This window comes from Scyliorhinus canicula, chromosome 6 (assembly GCF_902713615.1).
Source record: "Scyliorhinus canicula chromosome 6, sScyCan1.1, whole genome shotgun sequence".
NCBI lineage: Eukaryota > Metazoa > Chordata > Chondrichthyes > Carcharhiniformes > Scyliorhinidae > Scyliorhinus > Scyliorhinus canicula.
In genome coordinates, this window is record NC_052151.1 from 166,572,147 (window position 1) to 166,597,525 (window position 25,379).

Genomic DNA, 25,379 nt, shown 5'->3' on the forward strand with positions numbered 1-25,379 from the left:
GTATAATTTAAGAGGTGCGCAAACAGAGTTACTGCTCCTGGTTTTAATTGTATTTCTAATTGAAATCTTACACATCAATACTTCATTTTGCAGTTCATTGGGAATTTATAAATGTGGAATATATTTTGAATTTCATTCTTTACAACTAATAACGATTAAGGAGAGATTTAAGGGCAGCACGGTGGCACAGTGGGTTAACCCTGCTGTCTCACGGCGCCGAGGTCCCAGGTTCGATCCCGGCTCTGGGTCTGTCTGTGTGGAGTTTGCACATTCTCCCCGTGTTTGCGTGGGTTTCGACCCCACAACCCAAAAGATGTGCAGGGTAGGTGGATTGGTCACGCCTTAATTGGAAAAAATGAATTGGGTACTCTAAATTTAATTTTCAAAAATAAGGAAAGATTTAACAGAGGGATTCAAAATCAAGAGGGATTCAAAAGTAACAGGGATTTTTATACAGTAGATTTGGGAGAAACTGTTTCCACTTATAGGAAGGTCAATGATCAGAGAACAGATTTAAGGTCATTGGGAAAAGCTCCAGGGGGAATGGGGAGTAGACTTTAAGGCAGCCAATTGTAATGATCTGAGGGGTGCTGCATTAAGATTCAGTAGTAATCTTCAAAAGGGAATTGGATATATATATTCAAAAGAGACATTTATAGGGCTATGGGGAACGAGCAGGGGAATGAGACTAATTGGACAAGTTCTTACAAAGAGCTGTCAGAAGCAATGGGCTAAATGGCTTTCAGTGCTGTAAGATTCTACGATTAAAGGGCTAGTGTTGCTCAGGAAAATGTGTGCAGTAGATGAGTGAAAGGACGAAAGCCTTGCATTTATAAAGCACACTTCACGACCACCAGACATCTCAAAGCGCTTTAAACCCAATTAGTATTGTTGAAGTGTGATCACTGCTGTAATGCAGGAAATGTGACAGCCAAATTTGCTCACATCAAACTCCCACAAACTACAATGTGATAATGGCCCAATTATCTCTGTGGATGGTGTTGATTGAGGAATAAATATTGGCTCATACACAGAGGATAACTCCCCGGCTCACGTTCAAAATAGTGCCTAGGGCTCTTTTATATTCACCAGAGCAGGCACCTCTGCACTACACTGCAGTGACAGCATTGATATTTTTTTTTGCTTGGAACCTTATGACTCAAGAGCCATGATTACTGCCAACTGAGCTACATCTGACACACAGCTGACACTGAGACTTAAGGTGGGATGGGATGTATATGAAGAGCATTAAAAATATTGTTCATGGATAAAGGATGGGAGGTCAGCCTGGAGAGTGTTGGAATAGTTGATACAAGCATGGATTGTAACGATATACAGTAACAGCGTATATAACAAGTAATATAATAATAATCTTTATTGTCACAAGTGCTAACCACTGTATTACCGTGCCACCCATATAGACTCCAACCACTAGGTGTCATGGAAGAGGGACAAGACACTGGCACTGGAGAAAAGCAGTCTTGATCAGAATTGCAGAAGCTGTTAGTAGCATGGTAAAAAGATCTACAGTTGGATTCGCAATAATTTAGTTTACCCACAGTTTATGCAACATTAAATAACTAGTCTTGAACGAGATGTTCTAATACACACGGATTCACGAACACAACATGGATAAGGATTTTGGTGGTGGTAAGGTGGTGGCAATTGATGAAGTAAGCAATGCTGCAGAGGTAAAAGGCAGTCTTCATGATGAATAATATGTGGCTGAAAGCTCAGTTCAGGGTCATACAAGACACCAAGGATGAGAATGGTCCAGGTCAGTCCAACTGTGCCAGGGAGTGGAAGCAATCAGTGGTAAGGAAATGGAAGGTTGTACAGTGGCTGAAAACAATGGTTCTGATCTTCTTGATGTTATATTGTAGTTAAAAAGCAGTTCATAAATATAGAAGCTAACTCAGTGCCTAGGGATCATGTTACTGAGGGATACCACGTGGCTGAGGAAATGAAACCAGAGCAGGGTAGCACAAGTGGATAGCACTGTGGCTTCACAGTGCCAGGGTCCCAGGTTCGATTCCCCGCTGGGTCACTGTCTGTGCGGAGTCTGCATGTTCTCCCCATGTCGCGTGGGTTTCCTCCGGGTGCTCCGGTTTCTTCCCACAGTCCAAAGATGTGCAGGTTAGGTGGGTTGGCCATGATAAATTGCCCTTAGTGTCCAGAAAAGGTTAGGAGGGTGGAAGTGAGGGCTTAAGTGGGTCGGTGCAGACTCGATGGGCTAAATGGACTCCAACTGCACTGTATGTTTTATGTTCTATGAGTCATTGCAGAAGATGCACTGACAATATTGGAACAGGTACAAGTGGAGCCATGCAAGGCTGGACCATGCAGAGGAGAATGACATGATGGATTGTATCAAATTTTGCAGCGTAGGCAGCCTGATCATCAAGCTACCATCACACCGAATATGATTGGTGATGTTAGCCAAGTCAGTTTCATGCTAGTGGCAAGGAAGAAGGCAAACTGAAGGGAATTACAAGCTGTATTTGTACAGCTTCTTTTGAATAATAAAACATCCCAAGGGGCTTCTCAGAGGCTTCATAAAACAAATTATGGCACCAAGATACATAACAAAATAATGGGTAAGGTGACAAAATGCTTGGAAGTAGGTTTTAAGGAGAACCTGAAAAGAGAGAGAACCAGAAAGGTTTAGGGTGGAAATTCCAGAGCCTACGGCCCAAGCAGCTAAAAGATTGAGGAATGTCTGAGAGGCAAGAATCAGAAGAGTGCAGGTGATTGCCTGTAGGAGATTACAGAGATGGCGAGAGCTGAGGCCACGGAGCAATTTGAGAAGAAAGATGAGAATTTTAAAATTAAAGCATTAAAGTGGTCAGGGGATCAGCGTGCAGAAGCAGGTTTCCTAAAAGAGATTAAGTTCAAGATCATGGGTTGAGATCATGGGTTAAAATAGGAGAGAACCGAGATGCTTGTGGTAGATAGAAGATCGAGACCCAGCGAAGTTGGAAAAGTGGAAGGAACTACAGGCGAGCTTTGACCGACTATCTATCGGGAAGGCAGTGCTCCAACTGAGGCGAGCAAGGGATGCAATTTACGAACATGGAGAGAAGGTTGGGCGTATGTTAGCAGGTCAGCTCCGGAGGGAGGCGGCGGCAAGGGAAATTGTTCAGGTGCGGGACAGGGCAGGGAAGCTGGTGGTGGTTCCGGATTTGATCAATGTCTTTGAGGAATTCTATGAGAGGTTGTACAGGTCAGAGCCACCTGGGTTAGACCGAAAGATGCAAGAATTTCTAGATGGGCTGGATTACCCGAGGTTAGGGGAGGGGGATAGGGCTACATTAGAAGGAGCGATAGTGGAGCAGGGGATCAAAGATGCGATTGGGAGGATGCAGTCGGGTACGGTGGCAGAGTCGGATGGGATTCCGGTGGAATATTATAAAAAGTTCAAGGATAAGCTGGTACAGCTGATGGTGGGGATGTTTGAGGAGGAGATCGGGAAGGGGGTGTTACCATAAACTTTGGGGCAGGCATCGATTTCCCTGTTGCTTGAAAAAAATAAGCATCCAAGTGTGGGTCGTATAGGCCCATATCACTTTTAAACGTGGACGCAAAGATATTGGCGAAGGTACTGGCAGGTAGGCTGGAGGAGCGCCTCCCGAAGGTGATAGGTGAAGGTCATACAGGGTCCATGAGAGGGAGGCTGCTCTTTTTGAACGTTAGAAGGGTATTGTACGTGGTTATGGCACCGGCGGAGGGGAAGGAAACAGAGGTGGTTGTGGCATTGGATGCTGAGAAAGCTTTTGACCGGGTAGAATGGGGGTACTTGATGGTAGTTCTGGAGTGGTTTGGGACTGGACAAAGATTTGTGGACTGGGTAAAGCTATGATATAAGGAGCAGAGGGCGAGCATCCGCACAAATAACATCAGCTCGAGGTACTTTTCTCTGCACCGTGGGACTAGGCAGGGATGTCCTATATCCTTGCTGTTGTTTGCACTCGCAAATGAGCCGTTGGCTAGCGCGTTAAGAAGTTTGGGGTATGGAAAGGAATAGTGCAGGGGGGGACAGAGAATATGGTGTCCTTATACGCTGATGACTTGCTGTTATACGTGTCGGAACAGAGTGCATCAATAGGGGAATTTTGGAGTTGCTTCGAGTGTTTGGGTCTTTGTCGGGGTACAAATTAAATCTACACAAGAGTGAGTATTCTCTGGTGTCTCGGTCAGGGGTGGGGACAGTGCTGCCATTCTGTAGGGCAGGGACTCACTTTCGGTACCTGGGGGTGCAGGTTGCTTGGGAGTTGCGGGGGGGCTCCGCAGGTGCAACATTTCTAGTTCGGTGGGGAGAGTGAAAGCTGATCTGGCAAGGTGGGATGGTCTCCCTCTGTCACTGGCGGGTCAGATACAGGCCGTTAAAATGAACGTGTTGCCGCGATTTCTATTTATTTTCCAATGCCTGCCGATTTGCCTGCCAAATGCATTTTTTCAAGAGTTTGATGGAATGATGACCTTGTTCATATGGGGAGGGAAGGTGGCCAGAGTTACAAAGGTGCTACTACAGAGGGGAAGGCACACCCTAGCCCATTCACTTAACCTATCCAAATCCTTCTGCAGACTTCCGGTATCCTCTGCACTTTTTGCTTTACCACTTATCTTAGTGTCGTCTGTAAACTTGGACACATTGCCCTTGGTCCCCAACTCCAAATCATCTATGTAAATTGTGAACAATTGTGGGCCCAACACTGATCCCTGACGAACTGATTACCAACTAGAGAAACACCCATTAATCTCCACTCTTTGCCTTCTATTAATTAACCAGTCCTCTATCCATGCTACTACTTTACCCTTATGCCATGCATCTTTATCTTATGCAGCAACCTTTTGAGTGGCACCTTGTTAAAGGCTTTCTGGAAATCCAGATATACCACATCCATTGGCTCCCCGTTATCTACCGCACTGGTAATGTCCTCAAAAAATTCCACTAAATTAGTTAGCACGACCTGGCCTTTATGAACCCATTCTGCATCTGCCCAATGGGACAATTTCCATCCAGATACCTCACTATTTCTTCCTTGATGATAGCTTCCAGCATCTTCCCTACTACCGAAGTTAAGCTCACTGGCCTATAATTACCCACTTTCTGCCTACCTCCTTTTTTAAACAGTGGTGTCACGTTTGCTAATTTCCAATCCGCTGGGACCACCCTAGAGTCTAGTGAATTTTGGTAAATTATCACTAGTTCATTTGCAATTTCCCTAGCCATCTCTTTTAGCACTCTGGGATGCATTCCATCAGGGACAGGAGACTTGTCTACCTTTAGCCCCATTAGCTTGCCCATCACTACCTCCTTAGTGATAACAATCATCTCAAGGTCCTCACCTGTCATAGCCTCATTTCTATCAATCACTGGCATGTTATTTGTGTCTTCCACTGTGAAGACCGACCCAAAAAACCTGTTCAGTTCCTCAGCCATTTCCTCATCCCCCATTATTAAATCTCTCTTCTCATCCTCTGAAGGACCAATATTTACCTAAGACACTCTTTTTTGTTTTACATATTTGTAGAAACTTTTACTATCTGTTTTTATATTCTGAGCAGGTTTACTCTCATAATCTATCTTACTCTTCTTTATAACTTTTTTAGCAGCTTTCTGTTGCCCCCTAAAGATTTCCCAGTCCTCTAGTCTCCCACTAATCTTTGCCACTTTGTATACTTTTTCCTTCAATTTGATACTCTCCCTTATTTCCTTAGATATCCACGGTCGATTTTCCTTCTTTCTACCGTCCTTCCTTTTTGTTGGTATAAACCTTTGCTGAGCACTGTGAAAAATCGCTTGAAAGGTTCTCCACTGTTCCTCAACTGTTTCACCATAAAGTCTTTGCTCCCAGTCTACCTTAGCTAGTTCCTCTCTCATCCCATTGTAATCTCCTCTGTTGAAGCACAAAACATTAGTGTTTGATTTTACCTTCTCACCCTCCATCTGTATTTTAAATTCCACCATATTGTGATCGCTCATTCCGAGAGGATCCCTAACTATGAGATCATTAATCAATCCTGTCTCATTACACAGGTCCAGATTGAGGACAGCTTGTTCCCTCATAGGTTCCATTACATACTGTTCTCGGAAACTATTGTGGATACATTCTGTCAACACCTCCTCAAGGCTGCCTTGACCGACCTGGTTAAACCAATCGACGTGTAGATTAAAATCCCTCATGATAACTGCTGTACCATTTCTACATGCATCAGTTATTTCTTTGTTTATTGCCTGCCCCACCATAATGTTACTATTTGGGGCCTATAGACTACTCCTATCAGTGACTTTTTCGCCTTACTATTCCTGATTTCCACCCAAATGGATTCAACCTTATCCTCCATAGCACCAATGTCATCCCTTACTATTGCCCGATGTCATCCTTAAATAACAGAGCTACATCACCTCCCTTACCATCCACTCTGTCCTTCCGAATAGTTTGATAACCTCGGATATTTAACTCCCAGTCGTGACCATCCTTTAACCATATTTCAGTAATGACCACTAAATCATAGTCATTCACGATGATTTGTGCCATCAACTCATTTACCTTATTCCGAATACTACGAGCATTCAGATAAAGTACACTTATGTTGGCTTTTATACTTCTGTTCTGAAACTTAACACTTCGATCAGTAACCTCTCCTAAGTTATATTTCCTCTTAACTTTTCTCCTAATTTTCCTTGTCGTTGAACCCATATCTTCATGTAACAACCTGCCGCGTCGCTTACCATTTATGTTTTTACTCCCCGTTTTATTCCTTTTAGTATTACTGGGCCTATTCACTGAGGTCCCCTCAGTCACTGTACGTGGTACTGTTGCGCTTTTTGATTTTTGACTATGGCTTCTCTGCCTTACACTTTCCCCCTTAGTAAGCCTTTTGGGGAGAATGTGCAACCTCCACAATGACTCAGAGCCGGAATCGAACCTGGGACCTCGGCGCCGTGAGGCAACAGGGCTAACCCACTGCGCCATCATGCTGCCCGAATATACCAAGATGGTGGGAATGGAGAGAGGGAGGGCAGCCTTTGGATGGGTGAAGGCGGCACTCTACAGTAACGGCACAGTCTACCCGGCAAAGCTGAAGATGACTTACAATTCGAGAGACTTCTACTTCGAAACGGTGGAGATAGCAGAGGCGTTTGTGAAGGCCAGAGGATTGGGACTGAAATTAGAGATGGGACTGGGATTGAGGGGATGGGGACTGTGCTTAGTCGTTATCTTTCTTTTTGGGTTGTTTCTTGTTCAGTATTTGTGAGGGGAACAGCTGAGGTTTTGGGTTGGTTGAATGTGAGAGGGCAGTTAACATTTGTTATAGTCTACAGTTGTTTCTGACTATATAGTAAGAAGTCTTACAACACCAGGTTAAAGTGCAACAGGTTTGTTTCAAATCACGAGCTTTCGGAACATTGCTCCTTCCTCAGGTGAATGAAGAGGTATATTCCAGAAACACAATATAGACAAAGTCAAAGATGCAAGACAATGCTTTGAATGCGAGCATTTGCAGGGAATTAAGTCTTTACAGATCCAGTGATAGGGGTAATCCCAGGCTAAAGAGGTGTGAATTGTCTCAAGCCAGTTGGTAGGATTTCGCAAGCCCAGGTCAGATGGTGGGGGATGAATGTAATGTGACATGAATCCAAGGTCACAGTTGTGGCCGTACTCATGTTAGGGTGGGACAAAGGCGCCAGCTGGGCTTATGAGGAATATGGGAGGTGGACCCGTGGAGGTTCCTGCACCAGATGGAACGGAAGTATTCATTCTTCTTGCTGGTACACAATGTGTACTCGAGGGTAGACTTTTTGTCTTTATTTTCAAGCACTGGGTCTTGGGGGAGGGGAATAGCTGGGGAGAGGCCTGGGAAGGGGCCTCCATACTAGCAAGTGAAGGTTGGCGATTGAACAGGCATGTGGTGGGGGGAGGGGCCGTGTCGTTAGAAACCGGTCGAACAGGATTCGATGGGCTTGTGAGGTGTGAAAGGTGGGGAAGGTGCTATTGGTTGGGATTAGGAGGTCAGAGTACTCAGCAATAGTGATTTCAGACCATGCTCTGTATTGATTGGATGTGGTTTTGGAGAAGGGGATGGCCCAGAGGCCGGGGTGGAGATTGGACGTTGGTTTGGTAGTGGACCGGAGGTCTTGTGATAAGATCGAGAAGGTGATTGAGCTGATGAGGACCTTCAATGAGGCTAGAGAGAAAGGAACCCTCCCCCCAACAATGTCACAGGCCTTGATCTCACTCATTCTTAAACGAGGGAAGGACCCGGAACATTGCGGGTCATATAGGCCGATTTCGCTTTTAAACGTGGATGCCAAATTGCTAGCTAAGATTCTGGCCACAAGAATTGAGGATTGCGTCCCAGGGGTGATAGAGGAAGACCAGACTGGGTTTGTTGAAGGCAGACAACTCAATACCAATGTCTGGAGACTTTTGAATATTACTATGATGCCCTCGGGGGGGGGGGGGGGGGAGAGGCAGAGGTGGTCACAGCAATGAACGCAGAGAAAACCTTTGACTGGGTAGAGTGTGGGTACCTGTGGGAAACGGTGGGGAGGTTCTGGTTTGGTGAGGACTTTATTGGCTGGGTGAAACTGCTGTACCAGGCGCCTGTAGCAAGTGTATGTACAAACATGCTGAGGTCGGGGTACTTCGAGCTTCACTGGGGAACGAGGCAGGAGTGTCCCCTCTCCCCGTTAGTATTTGCCTTAGCTTTAGAACCACTATCTATGGTGCTGAGAGCCTCAAACAACTGGCGGGGACTGGTTCGGGGAGGGGAGGGGGGGTGGAACATCGGGTCTCGCTATACGCGGATGATATGCTCCTGTACTTTTCGGACCCTGTGGAGGGGATGGGGGTGGTATCCTGAGGGATTTTGTTAGTTTTTCAGGGTACAAACTGAACATGGGAAAGGTTTGTGATCCAGGCCACGGGGTCCAGTGGTGGTGGCGACACTGTGGATCTGGGGACAGTGGAGGAGGTACAAGAAGGTGGAGGGTGGAGGGAGTGTCGGACTGGACTCCGATATGTAACAACCACAGGTTTGTGCCGGGTAGGATGGATGGTGGGTTCCAGAGCTGGCAGAGGGCAGGCATCAGAAGGATCAGAAGAAGATCTGTTCATAGATGGAAGCTTTCCCAGTTTGAAGGCGTTAGAGGACAAATTTAATCTGCCGCCAGGAAACGCCTTTAAATATCTGTAAGTACGAGCCTTCCTGAAAAAACAGGTCATGGCCTTTCCAAAACGAAAGGGAAAATGCTGGAAAATCTCAGCAAGTCTGGCAGCATCTGTAGGGAGAGAAAAAAGCTAATGTTTCGAGTCCGATGACTCTTTGTCAAAGCTAACAAACAGAGAAAGTGGGAAATATTTATACTGTGGAGTGAGAATGAAAGGTGAGTCATAGCCACAGAAACCCAGGGAAAGTGAGTGCTAATGGCCACAGATCCCAAGGGGAAAGAGTGCTAATGGCAGTTCCCAGAGAGGACAAAAGATGTGAAAGGTCAAACAGCAGGGAAAATAACATCAGAGGATGAACTGTAGGTGTGGGGGGAGGTGAAGGGGGAAGCAAAGAGGAGAAAGGTGCAGGAAAGGTGGCTAAGATTGGGGGGGGGGGGAATTAAATGTATATTAAGAAAGAAATAAATGGTAAAAGACAGTTAAAATGAAATGAAAACAAATGGGTCGAGGTGGGGCTGATCATCTGAAGTTGTGGCCTTTCCGACGTTGCCGCCACTGAGGATACAGGACAGGGTGGTCTCCGGCACCTGGGTGGGGGAGGGGGAAGGTGTTGGATATCTACCAGGAACTACAGGAGGTGGAGGAAACCCCAGTGGAAGAGCTCAAGGGCAAGTGGGAGGAGGAGCTATGTGAGGAGTTGGAAGCGGGTCTGTGTGCAGAGGTCCTGGGTAGGGTTAATTCCTCATCATGTGCCAGGCTCAGTCTAATTCAATTTAAGGTGGTCCACTGGGCACACATGACGGCAGCGAGAATGAGCAAGTTTTTTGGGGTAGAAGACAGTTGTATGAGATGCAAGGGCAGCCCTGTTTTGGGTATGCCTGGAGCTTGGAGAGTTCTAGCAAGGGTTTGCGAGGGCAATGTCCAAGGTGCTTAACATACGGGTGGTGCCGAGTCCAGAGATCGCGATCTTTGGAGTGTCAGAAGACCCGGGAGTTCAGGGGGCGAAAGAGGCAGCGCCTTGGCCTTTGCCTCCCTAGTAGCCCGGAGACGGATTTTATTAATGTGGAGGGACTCGAAGCCCCCGAGTGTAGAGACTTGGGTTACTGACATGGCTGGGTTTGTCAGCCTCAAGAAAATAAGGTTTGCCTTAAGAGTGTCTACGGTAGGGTTCTCTAGGAGGTGGCAGCCGGTCGTCGATTTTCTCGGGGAAAATTAAAATGTCAGCAGCAGCAGCAATCCGTAAGGGGGTGGGGGGGGTGAGTGCTTCATTGGGATGGTGTGGGAAGACTGAGTCGTGTGGGGTAATGTCTATTTAATTATTATTGTATATTCTTTTTTTGCACTATGTTAATGTTCACTAGTTTGTTTCGTTATTATTGTTACTACTGTTTTATTCTGAAAAACCGTAGTTAAAAATACTTTTTTAAAAAAAAAAGATGATTGAGGAATATGTGGCGTTTAATTGCACGGTGGAGGTTTCGCAGTCGGTGGTTTGAGAAGCTCAGAAGGCAGTGCTGAAGGGGTGGGGTGGTGATTTTGTTCAAAGCTAAGATGGACAAGAGGGAGTGCCAGAAACTGATAGAGGAGATTCTGGAGGTGGATGGGAGGTATGCGGGGGACCAGGACACAGGTTCTTGGCCAAGAGGAAGGAGTTGAAGGTGAAATTTGACCAGCTATCCACAGGGAAAGCGGTGCATCATTTAAGGGTGATGGGGACAGTCTGTGAGCACGGGGAGAAGGTAGGGCATATGCTGGCCGGCCAGCTCCGGAGGGAGGCGGCGGCGAGGGAGATAGTTCAAGTACGGGACAAGATGGGGAAGCTGACAGTGGGGAGCAGATCAATAAAATATTTGAGGAGTTTTATGAGGATCTATATAGGTCTGAACCACCGAGGGAGGAACGGGAGATGAGAGAGTTCCTGGAATGGTTTGAGTATCCGAGGCTGGGTGAGGAAGATAGAGCAGGCTTGGAGGGGCAGGGGGGAAGAGGAGGAGGTGAAGGAGGTGACTGGGAGGATGCAGGCAGGGAAGGCAGCGGGGCTTGATGGGTTCCCAGTTGAATTCTATAAGAAATTTAAGTTTGAGCCGCTGATGGTGGGAATGTTTGAGGAAGCGATAGGCAGGGGTGTCTTGTCACAGACAATGGGGCAAGCTTAGATTTTGTTGCTGCTAAAGAACGATAAAGGTCCAGTGGAGTGTGGGTCATATAGGCCCATATCTCTACTGAATGTAGATGCTAAGATATTGGCAAAGGTGTTGGCATCAAGGTTGGAGGGATATCTTCTGAAGGTGATTGGGGATGATCAGATGGGATTTGTGAAGGGAAGGCAGCTATTCTCGAACATGAGGAGGTTATTGAATGTGAACCTATCTCCGGTGGAGGGATAGGAGGCGGAGGTGGTGGTGACACTGGACACAAAGTTTGATCAGGTAGAGTAGGGTGACTTCATGTCAGCATTGGAGAGATTTGGAATTGGGCTGAGCTTCGTGGCGTGGGTGCAGCTGTTGTATATGGAGCCGATGGTGAGTGTTCGCACTAACAGTGTGAACTCGGGGGTGCCCTATGTCCTCCCTGTTGTTTACATTGGCTATAAAGCCCTTGGTCTTAATGAGCTCGGAGTGTGGCAGGGGATAGTGAGGGGCTGGGGGTGGAACATCGGGTGTCCTTATACGCCGATGATCTGCTATTGTATATCTTGGGACTGAGCACATCAGTGGGGAGCATAATGGAGCTGCAGAGATTCGGGGCGTTCTCAGGGTATAAGTTGAATTTAGGCAAGAGCGAGTATTTTATGGTCTCCCTGCCGTGATTAGGGGGTGGTGTGGGGGGGGGCCTGATATTTAGTTTGGCGGCAACTCACTTTAGGTACTTGGGGGTGCAGGTGGCCTGGGATTCGGGAGGGCTCCGAAAATATAATTTCACTAGTTTGGTGGGGAGGATAAAGGCCGATCTATCAAGGTGGGACAACCTCCTTCTGTCGTTGGCGGGCCCGATGCAGGTAGTTAAAATTAATGTTTTGCTGCAATTCTTGTTTTTAATCCAGTGCCTGCTGGTGTTTTCATCAAAGTACTTCTTCAGGTGGGTGGGCAAATCCGCGTTCATCTGGTGGGTAAGGTGGCCAGGATTAGGAGGATGAGGAACTGCAGAGAGGATGACAGGGGGGAGGGGGGCTAGGATTCCCAAATTTGCTGTACCTTTATTGGGCGGCGAATGTGGAGAAGGTGTGGGGCTGGAGCAAGGAAGAGGAGGCTCGGTGGGTGAAGCTGGAGGCGGACTTGTGCAGGAGGAATGGGTTGCGGGCACTGGTAACGGTGCCACTTCCGATGTCTTCGGGAAAGTGTTCGGTGAGTCCAATATGGTGGTGGCCGCATTGAAGAGTTGGAGGCAGGTCAGGCAACATTTTAAGCTGGGGGCCGGGTCAGGGGGGATGCCGATTAGGAAGAATCATGCGGGGAGGATGGATGCAAGGTTTCGGAGATGGGATGAGAAGGGAATCAAGAAAATAAAGGATTTGTTCCTTGGGGCGATTGCCAGCCTGGAGGAGTTGGGAGAGAAGAATGGGGGAACCTGCAGGTTTGGGACTTCGCAAGAAAGGTTCCCTGGAGCTTCCCGATAGCACTCTTCGTTGCTGGAGGCAGTGGTGTCAGCGGAGGGCTGGAGTTGGGTTTGTTTCAGCGTGCTACGGAAGGATCCTGGAAGTGGACAGGGTTTCTATGAATAGGATTAAGGCAAAGTGGGAGGAGGAGCTGGGGAGAGGGGGAGGGGGTGGGGGGGGGTTGGGGCATTGGAAGGGGGGGGTGTGGTGTGAGGTACTGCGGAGGGTGAATGCCTCGACCACTTGTGCGAGGTTAGGGCTGATACAGGTTAGGTGGTGAAGGAGGGGCTCTACAATTGTTCATTTCGCACTTTCGGGAGTTGGTTACCGTTGACTGTTGAGGGGGGGTGGAATCAGGGATCGGGGGTCAAGTGTGTAATGTGTTACTCGCAGATTCTACTTACTGAAGCAGCAACCAGTGTCCTCAAGAAAGATTTGGAGAAAACAAAGAGAAGGAACCAGAAATACTTTCAATTTAAAAATGGGACAGTTCATTGCTGTTTTCATACAAAAGGTTTTATTCATAGAATTTACAGTGCAGAAGGAGGCCATTCGGCCCACCGTATCTGCACTGGCCCTTGGAAAGTGCACTCGACTCAAGCCCACACCTCCTATCCCTATAACCCAGTAACCCCTCCTAACCTTTTGGACACTAAGGGGCAATTTAGCATGAACAATCCACCTAGCTTGCACTTCTTTGGACAGTGGGAGGAAACCGGAGCACCTGGAGGAAACCCACGCAGACACGGGGAGAACGAGCAAACTCCACGCAGACAGTCACCCAAGGCTGAAATTGAATCCAGGTCGCTGGAACTGTGAGACAGCAGTGCTCACCACTGTGCACCTTATTTAATTTCCAGTTTCTTGCAACAAAACAATTTCAAAGCAGTGTTATTGAGATCAATTTGTACAAAATGAATACACTCTACAGGCAACAACTGTTGAAAGACTAAGAATTTAAAAATTCACTCCTGCTTCAGGACAAGGTTATTACGCAATATTTCCAACTCCGCATAATACATTCTTTATCGCATGTTAAATCTAGCTTCTCCCTGAACATAGCTGCCAACTTTCCAAGGTTATAAGCTCTTGTTAAGGTTCAGGGGAAATAAAAATTAACAAAAAGAAATTTTGCACTTACTCTGAGGGCATGCTCGTCATGACTAGTGTTCTGCTTGGCTACAAAAATAAAGAAAATCAGTATTAATTCTTAAAGCCTATAATCATTCCTGGTCATGCTGTTCAACACAATTACATCAAAGATTTTGCAAGAAATGGAGCAGCAGATTGCGGTCAAAGAGCCTGTTGTAATTTGTTTATTAAAACTGTTTAATGTTATACAAGAGAGTACTTGCACAGTTCGGATGAAAGATCACAGCCCTGAAACACTAACTCTATTTCTCTTTCCAGAGTTGCTGTTGAAGATGATGAGCGTTTTCTGTTTTTACCTCAGATTTCCAGCATTTGCAGTACTTTGTATTCTTACTTTCATATTGCTGCATAGAAAAATATTTTCTATTAATATTACCACTTTCTGTTTATGGTCATGAGTAAGGAACCATACATTAAGTGAGACTTTTTTTCCATTCAGGGGATTTGGGCATTGTTTAAGACTATTGCATTGAGTCAACTTCTGAAATTCTGCAGTCCACATTGCTTTTTGGTAAGGCGTTCTGGGATACTGACCCAGTGGTGAAGAAACATCAATATATTTCCAAGTCAGGATGTTGGACTGAAACTTGCAGGTAGTGCTGTATCCATGGAAAATGCCCTTGTTCTTCGAGGTAGTAGATCAGGGGTGGGCAAACTTTTCCGTGCAAGGGCCACATTCAGAAATTCACAATTCACAAAGGGCCGCATAAGTAAAATAATTACTTCACCCGGTTATGATTCTGGGCGCCTCATATAGAACATAGAACAGTACAGCACAGAACAGGCCCTTCGGCCCTCGACGTTGTGCCGAGCAATGATCACCCTACTCAAGTCAACGTATCCATCCTATACCAGTAAGTAACCCAACAGCCCCCCCCCCCATTAACCTTAAAAAAAAATTTAAAAAAAAAAAAAAAAAAATTTTTTTTAAAGATTTTTTTTTTTTTTTTTAATGACTTGGTGGGCCGCAGAAATACCTTTGGCGGGCCGCATGCGGCCCGCGGGCCGTAGTTTGCCCACCCCTGTAGTAGATGCTGCCAGTTTGGGAGGTGCTGTCAGAGGAGCCTCGGTGAGTCTGAGTGCAGCTTGTAGATGATATACACTGCAGTCACACGTTTGTGTTCATGGATAAGATGCTGATTAAGCAGGTTGCTTTGTTCTGGATAGTTCTTGAGTGTTGTTGCAGACACATACATCCAGGCAAGTGGAAATTCTTGATCTCTTGACTTGTCCCTTGTTGATGGTGGACAGGCTTTGGGGAGGGGCAGGAGGTGAGTTACTCGTTGCGGGATTTCCAGCCTTTGACCTGCTTTTGCCGCCATAGTATTTAAGAGTCATCGGACTCGAAACATTAGCTTGTTTCTCTCCCTACAGATGCTGCCAGACTTGCTGAGATTTTCCAGCATTTTCCCTTTCGTTTCAGATTCCAGCATCCGCAGTAATTTGCTTTTATTTATACAGCTGGTTCAGTTCAGTTTCTGGTCAATGGCAACCACCAGTGTTGATGGTGGGGGTTCAGCTTTGAGAATGCCATTGAATGTTAATGAGGGATGGTTAGATTCTCTCTTATTGGAAATGATTGTTGTCTGGCACTTGTGTCATGACTGCTACTTCTGACTTATCAGCACAAGTTTGAATGTTGCTTAGATCTTAGGACATATGTACACAGGCTGTGAATGGTACTGAACATTGTGCAACCATTAGCAAACATCCCTGCTTCTGACCTTGTGATGGAGGGAAGGGCATTGATGAACCACCTTGAGATGGTTGGACCTATCACGCTATCCTCTGGACCCTATGCAGCAATGTGCTGGAACACCTTCCTTTGTGCTGGCATCACTCCAATCAACGGTGAGGTTCCCCACGCCCCCCCCCCCCCCCCCCCAATTCCCATTGCTATCAAGTTTGCATCTTGATGTCATACTCGGGAAAATGCTGCCTCAATGTCAAGACCAATCACTCACTTTTTAAAAACTTTTAAAAAACATTTTTTGAAAAAGGGGTTTAAGGGGGGAAAAAAAGGGTTAAAGGAGAGAAGGGAGGGGGAAAGAAAAGAGGGGGGACAAAGGGGGAAAGAGGGAACAGAGGGAGGGGGGGGGGAAAGAAAAAAAATGCCAGAAGGGAGCCAAAGCAGAGGAAGAAAGGGCACCACAAGCAGAAGAAGCCGTAGGCGAGCCAGCTCAGGCAAGCCAACTGGCGTACGAAGCGGTGGAACGGAAAGTTCACCGCAACAAAAAGAGCTGGACAGACAGGAGCATTTTCCCCTTGGGCCAGGGAGGAACTGGAACTGGAAGGCAGCCTTTGCTGAGGCACTGAGGTACCATCAGCAGGAAAACAAGGCAGAGGCCAGAGCAGACATAGAGGCTGCAGTACAGGCAACAATGGCCAAGGCCCTGACGGAGATGCTGCTCGTCCTGGGCAGAGCAGAGAAGAAACTGGAAGCCCAAGAGGAGAAACTGGAAGCCCAAGAGGAGAAACTGGAAGCCCAAGAGGAGAAACTGGAAGCCCAAGAGGAGAAACTGGAAGCCCAAGAGGCGACCATTAAGGAGCTGGAGAGGGCTGCGACTGACATGATCGACCGGATCACGGCCCTGGAGAAGCAGGTGGCGAGACTGGTCACAACGCAGGGGCGACTGAAGGGCAGAGTGGACGATCAAGAAAACCGCTCAAGAAGGCAAAATGTAAGGCCTACCAGAGGGGATCGAGGGTAGAAACCCCATGACATATGTGGCTGAGATGTTGGGCAACTTATTGGGGAGGAAAACCTTCCTCAACCCATCAGAAATGGACAGAGCACACCGGTCGCTGCGCCTGAAGCCCAAGGCAGGCGATCAACCGAAGGCAGTTACAGCTAAACTGCACCGGTACAAAGACAGGGAGTCAATCCTGCGCTGGGCCAGGCAAAACAGAACCTACAAATGGGAAGGACACTTCATTAGAGACGCACCCTGAACAAAAAGCAAACCACTACCTGAGGGACCGCTTCAGGTGGGAGACCAGGCCCCAGCACGAGAGAACGAGAATAAAGGAGAATGGAGAGCAAGCGAGAGGAGTACAGGGTAGGACGGGGAAAGAGTGGGCAGAAAATGGCAGAGGTCGGGCAAGGGAGAAGCAAGACAATGACTCCCGAGAGGGGAGGCCACTGCACTAGCAGGAAAGCTAGCGCTGGGGGCATGCAACAAAGCAGGGTCGCAGCGCGCCCTCAACAGGGGGGATGGTGCTGGCAGGGAGGGGGCACTCAGCAGAGGCGGGAGAGCAAACGGGGATAGGAACAGGGGAAAGAGGGACAAAGAGGGGTATGCGGGAGAGGGAGAAAAGAGGAGGGGAAAGGGAGGAACCGGGGGGGAGGGGCAGACACAGGGAAGGAGGGACAAACAAGGCTAGAAAGAGAATAACAATAGGGCTACAAAGTGCCACAACTAATGGCTCGGAACAAAGAGTCTCTGGGCGAAGGGAGACTCCAGAGTGCAGGGGATTACCCACGTGGCGGACGCACAATCAGCGGACATGTCGGGTGCCCCCGGGACAAAGGGAAACCCTGGAGCGCAGGGACCCGACTGCATGGAGAGAGCAATGACAGCGGCCATCCTGGACGGCCCCCCAGCAAAGGGAAACCCCGGAGCGCAGGGACCCGACTGCATGGAGAGAGCAATGACAGCGGCCATCCTGGACGGCCCCCCAACAAAGGGAAACCCCGGAGCGCAGGGACCCGACTGCATGGAGAGAGCAATGACAGCGGCCATCCTGGACGGCCCCCCAACAAAGGGAAACCCCGGATGGCAGGGGCGCGTCCACGAGGTAAATATGGTTAATCCCACAGGAGCGAGGTGACTGAAGCCCCCCACCAGGATAGTCACGTGGAACGTAAAGGGACTCAACTGCCCAGTGAAAAGATCTAGAGTCCTCACCCACATAAGAAATATGAAGGCTGACATAGTCTTCCTCCAAGAGACACACCTGAGAGAGCAGGACCAACTGCGGGTAAGAAAGGGCTGGGTGGGACAAACCTACCAATCCTGCTATGGGACAAGGGCCAGGGGGGTGGCAATACTGATCGGCAAGAGGACGATGTTTAGGGCGACAAAGACGGTTACAGACCCAGGGGACGGTACGTCATGGTCAGTGGGGCCATAGATGGGGCACCGGTAGTACTAGTTAACGTGTACGTGCCCAACTCGGACGACATGAGCTTCATCAAAAAGACCATGGCAGAAACCCCCGACATAGTGACGCACCGACTAATCATGGTGGGGGGGGGGGGGGGGCTTCAACTGTGTACAGGATCCAACGATTGATAGATCAAGCCCCAAAACAGGGAAAACCTCAAGCATGGAAAGGGAACTCGGTCACTTTTATGGAACAGATGGGAGCGGTGGACCCCTGGAGGTTCACCCACCCAGGGGAGAAGGAATTCTTCTTTTCCCCAGTACACAACGTATACACCAGAATTGACTTCTTTGTGGAGGGAAAAACGGTGCTTCTGCAGATAGACAAAGTGTAATACTCCGCAATTGTGATATCCGACCATGCTCCACACTCCATGGACGGGAGGCTGGAGACGGACAGGGCCCGTCAATGAAAAGATATCGCAGGCCATAGCAGAATACATGGAGAACAACCAGAACATGGAGGTCTCATGTTCCTCCACGTTCTGGGAAGCGCTAAAGGCCATAGTAAGAGGGGAAATTATCGCTTTCAAAGAGCAAAGAGATAGGGAGGAAAGGGCGGCTAGGCAGCAGCTAGTCAACGCCATATTGGAGGTGGACCGTAAATACTCCGAAGCCCCGACCGTAGAGCTCCTGGCGGAGGAAAGAGCTAAAAAGGAACTTTGATCTGCTCTCCACCAGGCAAGCAGTGCACCAACTCCGCCAGGCACGTGGGACCCTAAACGAACACGAGACAAAGCCAGCCGCCTGTTGGCACACCAGCTGAGAAAGCAGGCAGCCACCAGAGAAATTGCACAAATCAGGGATACCAGAGGCTCATTAGAAACAGGACCAGAAATGATCAACAAAACCTTCAAGGCCTTCTACCAAGGGCTGTACACCTCAGAGCCCCCAATGGGAGAGTCTGGGATGAAACGGCTCCTTGATGGACTGGACGTACCAGTCGTGGGGGAGGGCAGAAAACGGGGCCTGGAAGCACCACTAGCACTGGGAGAGATCATGGACAACATTAGCTCTATGCAGGCTAGGAAGGCGTCGAGATTAGATGGGTTCCCGGCGGACTTCTACAAAACATGTGCTACAGCACTGGCCCCGCACCTGCGGGAGATGTTCACAGACTCGCTAGCTAGGGGCACACTGCCACCCACGCTAGCACAGGCCTCAATCTCGCTGATACCTAAGAAAAATAAAGACCCAACGGAATGTGGGTCATACAGACCCTTCTCACTGCTGAATGCAGATGCCAAAATACTGGCCAAAATCCTAGCCAAAAGGCTAGAAGTCTGCGTACCAGAGGTGGGCGTAGGAGACCAGACGAGCTTTATCAAAGGTAGACAGCCAACCTCGAACATCACGTGCCTGCTGAACGTAATAATGACCCCCTCCGGGGAGAGAATACCAGAGGTGATCGTCTCCCTAAATGCAGAAAAGGCCTTTGACAGAGTCGAATGGAAATACCTCAGAGGTACTGGGCTTGGAACAGGATTCACCTCCTGGGTAAAACTCCTATACAATGCTCCCATGGCGAGCGTACGGACCAGCAACATCAACTCCCGATACTTCCAGCTGCACAGGGGCACGAGATAAGGATGCCCACTGTCCCCGCTGCTGTTCGCCCTAGCGATCGAACCGCTAGCAATCGCTCAGAGCAGCAAAAAGCTGGAGAGGGATCCGAAGGGGCGGCAGAGAGCACAGAGATCCACAAATGGAACCTCACCAGTCTGACAGAGGAAGTAAAAAAGGACCTGCAACGATGGAACATACTCCTACACTCTCTCGCGGGGAGAGTCCAGACGATCAAAATAAACGTGCTGCCCAGGTACCTCTTCCTACTTAGATCTATCCTGATCTATATCCTCAAAGCCTTTTTCAAAGCTTTAGACAAACTAAACATGGCGTTCATATGGGGGAGGGGTGGGGGAAGAATGCTAGGATCCCAAAGAAGGTCCGACAAAAAGGGGCTGGATCAAGGAGCCAGAAGCCGAGTGGGTGCATGTGCAAGAGGCCTCTTGCATGGGGATCGCCTTCCGGGCCCTCGCCACGGCGGCACTCCCATCCCCACCCAAAAAACACTATGACAGACATTACTGAAAGAGTTACTGGACGCAAGCATCCTAGATGAAGGAAACTGTAGCAACATGTATGACCGACTGGTAGAAAGGGTCGACACCATACTGGGCGCAACAAGAAAGAAATGGGAGGATGACCTGGGGATTGGGATAGGGTGGGGACTCTGGAGCGAAGCACTGCATCGGGTCAACTCCACCTCCACTTACGCAAGGCTCAGCCTGACACAACTAAAAGTGGTACATAGAGCCCACTTAACAAGAACCCGAATGAGTAGGTTCTTCCTGGAGATGGAGGACGGATGCGAACGGTGCCAAGGAGGCCCAGCAATCACGCCCACATGTTCTGGTCTTGCCCCAGACTTGCAGGGTACTGGACAGCCTTCTTTGAGGCAATGTCCAAAGTGGTGGGGGTGAGGGTGGAGCCATGCCCGAAAGTGGTGGTCTTGGGGTATCAGACCAGCCAGATGTATTCCTGGGGAGGAGGGCGGACGCCCTTGCCTTTGGCTCCCTGATCTCCCGCCGTAGAATCCTGCTCGGCTGGCTGTCAGCAGCACCACCCAAAGCTGCAGACTGGCTGTCCGACCTCTCGGAATCTCTCCCAATGGGGAAAATCAAATTTGCCATCCGAGTGTCAGACGACAGCTTCCACAGAACATGGGAGCCATTCAACCAATTGTTCAGGGGGAAAGTAGCCTGAGCATGAGAGGGAGGAATAGACCGGGGAACGGGGGGGGGGGGGGGGGGGGGGGGGGGGAAAGAGAGAGAGCTAAGCCCAAGAGGAAAGAAAGGCGAACCACAGGAGAAGGAGAAGGGGGGCGGGGAAAAGAGGAGTGAAGAGACAGGGAACAATAGAGGGGAACCAGAGAGGTGGAGGGGAGGCAGGGGAATGATAGCCGGAAGGAGGGCACCGGAAACGATAACAAACTTGGCATCTACAGGGACAGAGAAGAAGGAAAATCCGGGCGAAAGACGGGACGAACAGCTGAAGCGGAGGTGAACAAGAGACGACAACGGCAGCAAAATCCATCCGGGAGAATCAAGTGACAACACGAGCACCAGACCAACTCGCGTATTGCCCCCTGTAATTGTTTCTCCGGCACCCAAATGTATATCTACCTCCCCAGTCTCCCCCCCCCCCCCCACCACTACACACGCAAACACAAGCAGGTGCCTACTTATGTGTTAATAATAATATTGCAAATTGTACAGAGTTGCTGCTGTTGAGCTGGTGCATAATACCTTACCAGTTACTTTATTTTATTTTATGTTTTTTTTTGCTATGTTTGTGTGTGCTCTTCTCGCCTATATATATATATATATATATATATATATATATATCTTATCTGTATACATAATGGTAAATATATTTTGTTCAAAAACCCAATAAAAAACATTTATAAAAAAAAAAGTGGCAAGGTCAGAGAGCGTTCAAGAGAACATGTCTTGCTGCCAGAAATTAAGGATTGTTGGACACAGAGGACAGGTGAAGATAGGTAAAGTCACCATAGTCCCAGATGACCATAGGTTGATTTCCCCTTTAAGGGGGAGAGCTGACAGGTGGTGGTATAACAGGAAGATCACCACATCTCAGGTGAGGGGCAAGGTTGAGAAGGCGTGAATAGCGTCAGCTGGTATGGGAATTGAACCTGTGTTGCAGGTGTCAGTCTACATCACGATCCATCTGTCTAGCCAACTGAAGTTAGAGGTGCACTGAGACGAGAAGGGGGCTGGGGAGGATGGGCGTGGAGAACAAAATGGCAGAGGGTAGGGAGCTGCTCCCAGGCATCATCATCCCCAAGACCTTCTTCATGAAAGTAAACCATTTAATCATGGCATTTGTGTGTGTGTAGTGGGGGGGGGGGGGGGGGGGGGGGAAGAGAAGCTGAGGATCTATAAGAGCATCCTGTAGAGAAGGGGAAATACGGGGGCCTGTCATTTCTGAACCTCCTATTCTACTATTGGGCAGCCACCGCAGAAAGAGTACAGGGATGGGTGAAAGATCCGGGAGCAGAATAGCCAAAAATGGAAGAGAGCTCCTGCACCAGGACATCTCTCGGAGCTCTCGCCACAGCTCCGCTCCCATTCCTCGCAGCCAAATACTCAAGAGGCCCAGTGGTGGTGGCCACACTGAGAATATGGATCGAGCTCAGGCACCACTTCGGTCTGGTCGCAAGTCCTCCACCACAGCCCCCATCTGCAAGAACCATAGATTTACACCTGCAACAATAGACGCCTCCTTTAAAAGGTGGAGACAGGACGAAGGAATACTGATGATAAGGGACTTGTACATAGACAGCAGAGTAGCGACACTGGGGAACTGATGGACAAGCTCCAGCTCACAAAAAGCAACGAGCTAAGATACATGCAGATAAGGAACTTCTTCTGTGAGTAGCCCGCACCATTCCCCCAGCTACCAGGACACTCCCTACTGGACAGGCTTCTAAACTTGGGCGGGCTAGGGGACGGCAGATGTGCCGACATGTACGGACAACTACTGGAAGAGGTACGGTCACCGCTTGACGAGACATGGGAGAAGTGGGAGGAAGAGATGGGCATGGAGATAAGAAGAGGACTCTGGATTGAAGTGCTGCAAAGGCAATCTCCACCATCTCATGCGCGGGGCTGAACCGAACACAGATGAAAGTGACAGGGCACACTTGACCAGAACAGGGGCAGCACGGTAGCACAGTGGTTAGCACATTTGCTTCACAGTTCCAGGATCCCAGGTTCGATTCCCAGCTTGGATCACTGTCTGTGTGGAGTCTGCATGTTCTCCCCGTGTCTGCGAGGGTTTCCTCCAGGTACTCCAGTTTCCTCCCACAGTCCAAAGACATACAGGTTAGGTGACATACTGTCATGCTCATTAGTGACAGTCTTCGGGGTATTGGAACAGCCAGAACTTTTTACGGAGAGAAGGGCAGATGCCCTACCCTTTGCCTCCCTGATCCCTGGTCCGGCGGAGACCCCTACTTGACTGAAGATCAGCAGCGCCAAACAAAGCTGGCTGTCGACTGAGCGGAGGGGGAGGGAACGCTGTAACAGAAACTGACAACGGAGGAGAAATTGGGGTGGGGGAGGCAAGGCAGAGGAGCCAGGGTGGTGGTGGGGAGGGGAGAGGGGGGGTGGAAGGGCTATGGGTATGATCACAACATAACAACGGCAACACGATCTGCCCAGGTAGCACCAAACATGCCACTGTATGTGTTAATACCAGGGGCAACATGTGTACAGTTAATATGGCACATTTGTGGCAACCGATCACTGGGGCCCAAAGTGAGGGACCCCACATCTGTATAGACATTTCCTTTGTGTATATACCTCTTTATATTCCTATTTTTTCTTTTCGTTCTGTCTCATATACCCACTTTAAATATCTTGTTATTACTCCTGTGATGCTCCTTGCTATGTTACTATAAATACAAAACTAATAAAAATACTTTTTAAAAAAGGGTATGCTTGTCAATTCAGAGAGTCCTGTTTATGTGCTATGATCATAGAAGAACCAATTGGACAGGTTTCCGTAAGATGAACAAAGCAAGATGATAGCTTTATTACACTTCAACTGATCGATGATGCATAATGAAATATGCACCTATTTTCCCTCTGACACACAAATTTAGTGACTTCAAGTTGAATTCTATGGTTTCGACGCTTCTGATTTAAAGATGTAGATGGCCGTGATGCTGTTCTGGAAACACCGCTGTGAAATATGTCCTTTCTTTGTTTGAGCCTCTGCGGCACATGGTGAGAGAGTCAGGGCCCAAAGTCTGCAATTTGTGTGGGGAGGAGAAAGGCAGGAAGAATATCTCTTCACAGCTGCAGAGAAAGCATGTTCTAAAACACTCAAAGTGATTGGCTTGTCATGTGAACTCCCTCTTCAACTGCCAGTAATTCAAACATGAGCAAATATTCCAATTGTAATGTGATGAGCTCATGTCTGGAAAGCTATCTGAAACCATTGTTCAAACAATGATCTTTTAATGGTCTATCTCCATCAATCTCAGGTGATTTCCATTGATGCCCTGATGATAAGAAAGGAGATGCAAGTCCTCACATTCTCCATGAGGCCATTGTCTTTGATGTGTTTCTGTAAACATGCCATCTCTATCCAACAGTGGTTGGAATGTGGAATTTACAGTAACGCAAATTAGGTGGCCACCTTTGCTGTGAGTTCAAGTCACTTTTAGTTTAAGTTGTTTTTAAACTATTTTTTTTGAATGGTTCATTTCAAGTTTCCAGTTAGTCGATTAAACGTAATTGGAACAATGCACATCTTAATAACACTTCCTCATCACTTGCTGTATCTTCATACTAACCTTTTGTAATACTACCAGAACACCCAGATCTCACTGTACTACAAAGTTCTGCAATCTCTTGCCATTGAAATAATATGCTGCTTTTCTATTCTTCCTGCCAAAGTAGACAAGTTCACGTTTTCCCATATTATTGTCCATCTGCCAAATGTTTGCCCATTCATTTAACCTATCTATACCCTTTGCAGAATTATGGCCTCTTCATACCTTATTATCCTATGTGTCATCAGCAAATTTAGCAACCATACATTTCATCTTTTCATTCAAGTCATTGATCTAGATGGTAAATAATTGAGGCCTCAGCACTGATCACTGCGGCACACTAGTGGTTAAATCTTGCTAACCAAAAATGACTTATTTAGCCCTACTCTATTTCCTTTGAACAAATATTTCATCCATGGTAATATGTTAACCCCGACAACATGAGATCTTGATTTGCAAATAACTTATGTGGCACCTTGTTAAATGCCTTTTGGGAAATCCAAGTTCACCATTCCTACAGATTTACCTTTATCCACTTTATCCATTTTGACTCTACCTGATTGCATCAATATTGTCCAATTGTCCTGGTATAGCCTCGTGACCAATAGATTTTAGAAATTTCCCCTGTGACAAATGTTCGGCTAACTAGCCTGTAATTTGCTGATTTCTGTCTCTCTCCTTCCTTGAATAGAGGCATTACATTCACTATTTCCCAATCTGATGGGGCCTTTCCAGAATCTAAGGAATTTTGGAAATCATAACCAATGCATCTACGATCTCAGCAGCTGCTTCTTTTTATCACAGAATCACAAAATTGTTATGCTGCAGAAGGAGGATGAATTCCATCGAGACCTGAAGACTTGTCAGTCTTTCGTTCCAATGGTTTTCTCAGTATCCTTTCTCTGTTCATTGTAATTATATTA

The 25,379-nt window shown here is 47.9% G+C and overlaps 1 protein-coding gene across 6 annotated transcripts in view; it reads right to left on the reverse strand.

Annotated features, from left to right (window-relative positions):
• Nucleotides 1–25,379, reverse strand: part of mcph1 (microcephalin 1) — a 410,735-nt gene that overhangs the window by 291,522 nt on the left and 93,834 nt on the right. For 5 of the 6 annotated variants that reach the window (XM_038800431.1, XM_038800427.1, XM_038800429.1 and 2 more), the window contains one exon: nucleotides 13,916–13,953. The exons of the other annotated variant lie outside the window; for it this stretch is intronic. In XM_038800431.1, the coding sequence (XP_038656359.1) occupies nucleotides 13,916–13,953 (38 nt within the window). The remainder of the gene's footprint in view (nucleotides 1–13,915; nucleotides 13,954–25,379) is intronic. 6 annotated transcript variants of the gene reach the window in all.